At 39.4% G+C, this 7257-nt stretch overlaps 1 protein-coding gene across 2 annotated transcripts in view; it reads right to left on the bottom strand.

Annotated features, from left to right (window-relative positions):
• Positions 1 to 5651: 5651 nt before the first annotated feature.
• napgb (N-ethylmaleimide-sensitive factor attachment protein, gamma b) overlaps positions 5652 to 7257 on the bottom strand; it is an 80691-nt gene continuing 79085 nt past the window's right edge. The window contains exon 12 of one of the 2 annotated variants that reach the window (XM_063059298.1): positions 5652 to 7067. In XM_063059298.1, coding sequence (XP_062915368.1) covers positions 6921 to 7067 — 147 coding nt within the window. In that variant the 3' untranslated portion in view covers positions 5652 to 6920. The remainder of the gene's footprint in view (positions 7068 to 7257) is intronic. The other variant, XM_063059288.1, reaches the window with a different exon arrangement.

Below are 7257 nucleotides of genomic sequence, written 5' to 3'. Positions count from 1 at the left end.
GTCAACCCCAGCTAGATTCTGCCTAATTCCCTCAAAGTTGGCCCTGCTTCAGTACATCAATTTAATCTGTGGACCAGATATAACTTTTCCCATAACTACTTTCTTACCTGATCCTCTGTCATGCCTAAAACATTGGTATCCCAGAGAACTGAGCTGGCAGTCCTGCCCTTCTCTCAGCCACAATATCCCAGTCCCTAGAGGCATTCCACACCCTCAGTTTATCCACTTTTCCTGTTAAACTACGTGCATTGAAACCAACTTCCAGTAACCACTCCCCTACCTTTTTTTCCCTTATCCCTCTGGCCCATCTCCACCTTTCTCTTTCCCTTCTCCTGACCTTACAAACTGCCCATCACCCAGACCTTCCCTTCCTTTATTCCATGGTCTACTGACCTCTCCTACAATCCATCTTCTTCAGACAATCCAACTATTTCAAAGTTGCTGGTGTTGCTTGAATTTCCAGCATCTGCAGAATTCCTGTTGTTTGCGTTCTTCAGACATTAACCTCTTTCACATATCACCTCCCAGCTTCTCTTATTATTCCCACATATCACCTACTCCTACCTACCTATCTTCCCACTCTCACCTGGATTTACCTATTACCCACAAGCTCGTGCTCCTCCCTGACCCATCATCATTTTATGCTGCTTTCAATCCTCTTTCTTTCCAGTTCTGATGAAGAGTCTTGACCTGAAATTCTTTTCCATTTCCATCCATAGATGCTGCTTGACTCACTGAGTTCCTCCAGCATTTTGGGTGTGTTGCATTGAACTAGATGCACTTTAAAGCAGTGGTCCTATCAGTCCTTTAACTGTAAATGTGACTATCTGATTGCCACACGTACCTGTCTTCTCTTTGACTTCACTCGCATCTCACTGTCCTGCCAGTCTAGTTTAAACCCTCCCTGGTGGCAAAAGCAAATTTTCCCACTAGGATATTAGTCCTTCTCTGGTTCAAATGCAACCCTTCCCTCTTATACAGGTTGCCTCCCTCTCCAGAAGAGATCCTAATGATCCAAGAATCTAAATAATTGCCCTTAGGTTCTTCAACCACATGTTCATCTGGCCTATTTTCCGGAATCACCAGCACATAGCACTGGGAGTTTTTCATAGATGACTGCTCTCAGGTCTTACATTTTAATTACTTGCCTCACTGCCTATACATTCTGCAGGACCTCATCTCTTGTACTACCTATATCATTTGCACCAATGTGTACAATAACCTTTGGCTGTTTGCCTTCTCCCATTTTCTGCAGCCACTTAGAGACATTCTTAACTCTGATACCCAAGAGGCCACACACCATCCTGGCTTGTCTTCTACAGCCACAAACCCCTGAACCATCGAGTCCCCCATCACTATCATGCTATCTTACTGCAATTTCCGTCTAACCCTCAGAGCCAACCAGTGCCACACACCTGACAACTGCTGTTAGTCCCTGAAAGAACATGTCGCTTAACAGTCTCCAAAGGGGAGTACCTGTTAGCAAGGGGAATGGCCACAGGGGAACCCTGCACTGACTGACAACCTATTCCCTTTATTTCTCCTAGTAATGACCAATTTATCTGAAGCTCGTACTTTGGAAATGACCACCTCCTAAGGTACTGGGTTTTGTGAACAGGACATACAGTATGGGCAGTTTTGAATAGATGTCTGTATTGTAACATTACGTATGATAACTGTAACTAGATTGGAATTGATTGATCGATTGACAGCTAGCTTCTTGGAAGTTTATAGCAAAACCACCTGTATCATTATTCGGGATGGACAATTAAACACGAAATGAGAGGAGGAAACTCCAAAATTATCCCCATCCTCAACATTAGCTGGGCCAGCCTGAGTGCAAAAGACAGGGCTGCAGCTAGTTTCACCATGGGAGGCCATTGGAAATTGACAAGCAATCACTTGGATTAACAGTTGTGTAAAGATATTTACTAAACAAAGTTTCATGGAACCTTTAGAACTTTTAGCTTACAGTAGCAGAATAAACTTACTGTTATTAAAAACATTTATTTTTGAAAATCTTTCAGGAAATATAGCTTTCCTATTGTGAGTCTGTAACTCTCTCGCACTTAATCCCCTTTCTCCATTAATACAATTAGTTTAAAATGCCATTATCTATATTGTGAGGTTTTAGATGTCATGGCCTAGAAAGCACACCATCGCTTCTACTTCCGCAAGAGTTTTGAGAAAATTGGCATGGCCCCTTTGACCATCAACAATTCTTATTGATGCTCTGCCTGAGATCAAAAGAAACTACTGAGAGTTGTGGATAGAGCTCAGCACATCATGGAAACTAGCCTCCCCTCCAAGGACTCTCTCTACACTTCTCTCAACCCCAGTAAAGCAGCCATCATTAAAGATCCCACCCACCACAGATATTCTCTGGTACCCCCTCCCACTGGGCAGAAGATACAAAAGCCTAATAGCGTGCTCAAGGACAGCTTCTATCCTACTGTCATAAGACTATTGAATGGTCCCCTTGTACAATAAGATGCACTTTTGATCTCAAGGCTTTGCACCTTAATGTCTACTTGCACTGCACATTTTCTAAAACTGTAACACTATCTGCATTCTATTGATGTTTTCCTTTGTACTGCCTCACTGCAGTGTAGTAATGAATGATCCATTTGGATGGCATGCAATTTTCCCTCTAAGGTTTGCGTGTGCACACATTTGCTACTAGCGTACAAAGAAATTTAAACTGCACACAAAAAGTTGTCACCCTCGACCTCGTTGGCATATTACGTATACTTTACGATCATACATAATCACATTTTCTTTTCTGATTTCTGATGCGGCCGCTGTTCACAATGTGGAGATTGCAATGACGTTTCTGCAAATTTTAGAACTGGCTCATTATTGAAGAAATTATTGATTCACTATGTCGAATTCCAAAGAAGCAAAGGGTATGAAGTGCAAAAGAACTGCTAGTTCATTTAAAGTGGAATGGCTTACTTATCCTTACTTATCGGCTGTTGTGTGCTGGGGTAGCAGACACAAACAGAATCAACAAACTCATTCGTAAGGCCAGTGGTGTTGTGGGGATGGAACTGGACTCTCTGACGGTGGTGTCTAAAAAGAGGATGCTGTCCGAGTTGCATGCCATCTTGGACAATGTCTCCCATCCACTACATAATGTACTGGTTGGGCACAGGAGTACATTCAACCAGAGACTCGTTCCACCGAGATGCAACACAGAGCGTCATAGGAAGTCATTCCTGCCTGTGGCCATCAAACTTTACAACTCCTCCCTTGGAGGGTCAGACACCCTGAGCCAATAGGCTGGTCCTGGACTTATTTCCTGGCATAATTTACATATTACTATTTAACTATTTATGGTTTTATTACTATTTAATTATTTATGGTGCAACTGTAATGAAAACCAATTTCCCCCGGGATCAATAAAGTATGACTATGACTATGACTATGAATAGCTTCAGGTTTACTTCCACTTAAAAATTCAGTGCACAAATGTTGTTGTCACTGGACAAAAGAATTGTACAGCACAAGATTTTTGCACACAGGTCATTACAAATTAGAGGGAACATTGTACATCAGCACATGTGGCAATAATGAACCAATTTACCTGGTGACAGAACAATCAAAGTATGTTCTAAATCCTTGCTAATCTTTTTTTAAACTGGTGTTGTTCAACATGAAAGAGACCAGATTCATCAGCTGATCAAGGATACTAAATAATATGAACTTTCCTTGTCAACATTTGACATCATGACACAATACCTTATGGGGCCAGAAGTCAAGGTCTGAAACATCAACAGTCGACTTATCTCCAGAGATGCAGTCTGACCCACTGAGTCCCTCCAGCATTTTGTATGCTGCACTGGATAAGCTAAGCTTGTTTCCCCAGAGACAGAGTGAGTAGAATGGAGCTGAATGGAACAGAATGGACAGCTCGAGGCTGTTCTCAATCCCACCAAATCGGCTCAGCGCTTGGAGCAATCTACAACATATGTGAAAGACTATGTATATTACAACACTCTACAACGTATATATTGTATATGTTGTAGAGAAATAACAATAAGCCAATTTTCTCCCTATTTTGAAAAGAGGAATGTTTAAATTACTTTTTGAACACATGGTGGTGGGTCATATGTAGGTTATTTTCATTAGCAGGTCACATCCAAGGACAGTGACAACCTTGCATATAATATAACTAGCCTTCAAAAAGCAAAACCACGGGAGATCTTACAGAAGCACATAAAATTCTGAAAGGGATAGATAGAGGCAGGAAAGCCATTTCCACTGACAGATGAGACTAACTGGGGGACATGGCCTTAAGATTTGGGGGAGTAGATTTCAACCATAAGATATAGCAGCAGAATTAGGCCATCTGGCCCATCAAGTCTGCTCTGCCATTCAATCATGGCTGATTTTTTTCCTCATCCTCAACTCCAGTTCCTGGCCTCCTCCCTGTAACCTTTGATGTCCAATCAAGAATATATCAATCTCTACCTTAAATACACCCAATGACCTGACCTCCACAGCTGCATGTAGCAACAAATTCCACAAATTCACCACTCTTTGGCTGAAGAAATTTCTCTCCATGTGTTTTGAAAGAGCGCCCCTCTATCCTGAAGCTGTGCCCTCTTGTCCTAGACTCTCCCACCATGGGAAATATCCTTTCCACATCTACTCTGTCTAGGCCTTTCAACATTTGAAAGGAATCAATGAAATCCCCCCCACCCCCCATCCTTCTGAATTCCAGTGAGTCCCAACCCAAACGTTACTCATATGCTAACTCTTTCATTCCTGGAATTATCCTTGTGAATCTCCTCTGGACCCTCTCCAATGTCAGCACATCTTTTCTAAGATGAGGGGGCCCAAAACTGTTCATAGTACTCAAGGTGAGGCTTCACCAGTGCCTTATAAAACCTTAGCATCACATCCTTGCTCTTGTATTCTAGACCTCTTAAAATGAATGCTGATACGGCACTTACCTTCCTCACCACCGACTCAACCCCCAAGTTAAACTTTAGAGTGTACTGCACAAGGGCTTCCAATTCCCTTTGCATCTCAGATTTTTGGATTTTCTCCCCATTTAGAAAATAGTCTGCACATTTATTTCTACCACCAAAGTGCGTGACCATGCATTTTCCAACATTGTATTTCATTTGCCACTTTTCTGCCCATTCTCATAATCTGCTTAAGTCCTTCTGCATCCTACCTGGTTCCTCAACACTACCTGCCCTTAGGTGGAAACGAGTGTATGGCCAGATCAGCAATGATCTTATTTATTGGCGGTGCAGGCTTGACAGGCCAGATGGGCTACTCCTGCTCCTATTTCTTATGTTCTTATGTCTGTTAATATGAAAAACCATAGAAAATGCACAGCAGATCAGACAGTTACTAACATTTCCGGTTTCATCAAGTCCTTGAACCAAACTATTAACTGTTTAACTACTTCACTTGCCACAGTTGCTGCTTGGTCCACTGAGTATTTCTGTTTTTAGTATAATCACTGTCCTAACAAGCGTAGAACAGGTGCTTAATTTATAAATTAAACAAGTGAATGGTCTATGGAGTCATATTATACCTCATCAAGGTACTCAATTGAATGTAAAAGGGCTTGGATGACATAAAAACATTAAATCAATCTGTTTCTTCAAGACTTGCTCAAAGTTTCAAGTAAATTTATTATCGAAGTACATATATATTACCATACTGCCCTGAAATTCATTTTCCTGCAGGCATTTACAGGAAAAAATATAATAAAGAACCAATATGCAAAAGACAAACTGAGGACCATGAGTGAGTTGTAATACTGAGGTCAAGCTTAATTTGAGGTCCTTGCATCAAAAATAAAGTATAGCACAAACTGAAAAAGATTCAGTAAAAACAATAATGAAACACTTTCCATTTAAATACAATACTTTACTTTGAATGAAATTTCAAACCTGTGTACATAACAAAGCAACTTTATGTTTACACCACAGCATCATTGCCAAGTACAGATAGATAACGAATACCAACAAGCTCTTGGAAATCAAAGTTCTTTTTTCCAAAGTGGCAACAAGGCAAGGATATTATTGTTATGATCCTGTGTTAATATTTATATGATCATGAAGTAACTGAAGGCCACTGCAGATATTGATAGCAGTGTACTTTTAAGATAAAAAGGACTAACATTAAAATGTACTTACAAAATAAACTTTTCAAGTTGCTAATCACCACAAAGGATATATTAACTGACAATTGCTAGAACATGCCCATTGCTTATCAATTGAATTGGAATTTATATACAAACGCTTGTATATATACACACAGAATTACAATGATAACCATAAACACTGAATTCTACTGGAAAACATACAAATCATTTTCAGGCATATGTTCTCACACTATGACACTGATGCAGAAAACAACATGATATGCAACCTTAAAGATTAGTATCCTTTTGGTAACTGTACAATATTTCAGATCTATGGTGTCGATTGGAATATTAAATCAAACATTGTAAAAAATGTTGAAATATTCCAAAGTTTTGTGTCATCAATTAATGTCTTACTAAATTGAAGATGAATCTATACAATAAATAATAAATTACCTTTAGGACATTGAGAAAATATTCTTATAAAACAACAAGTTTAATTACACTGATTTAAAACATTTATTTAGAACCAAAAAGAAACTGCATTTTAAGATTACATTTCAAAATAAAAAGGACACTTAATATCAAATTATATATAATGCAGAGTTAGTCAAATCTAAATACTTCACAACGTATAAATTAATCTAGCACTTGCGCCATTTTTATGCAAATCAGAATCTCACAGGTTACAGGCTGACAACTAAACAAACATGGAGTTATGATGTAAAATAAATGCTTCCGAGCTTTGGCCTCCATCACTTCATAGCAATTCAAGTTGATTCAAGTGATATCAAACAAGATTTGTCCACAGTTAGCACAATCCAGAGGAGTAGTCATCATCCTCTTCTTCAAAACCATCAGGTTGCTTTTGTGCAGACTCTCCATTTTTTTGTTGCGCAGGTGACTTCTTTTTTGTTCCTCCTCCAGGAACTCTCAAACTCAGAGAGAGTTTGGCATACTAGGAAAATAGATTAGATTAAATAGTCTCAAGAATAAGATGTTCAAATAACTAACAGAATGATATTTTCCCATGAATTTGCACATTGTTTTCTAATAATTATTCATTCACTGGGAATAGGAACAATACTGATGTAATTTTAACCATTCTTTCACTAATGATTTCACTGTGCTACCTGCTACACAATGAT

Source organism: Mobula hypostoma, chromosome 1, assembly GCF_963921235.1.
Source record: "Mobula hypostoma chromosome 1, sMobHyp1.1, whole genome shotgun sequence".
Taxonomy (NCBI): domain Eukaryota; kingdom Metazoa; phylum Chordata; class Chondrichthyes; order Myliobatiformes; family Myliobatidae; genus Mobula; species Mobula hypostoma.
Note: the sequence above shows the minus strand (reverse complement) of the source record. Positions and strands in the feature narration are given on the sequence as shown.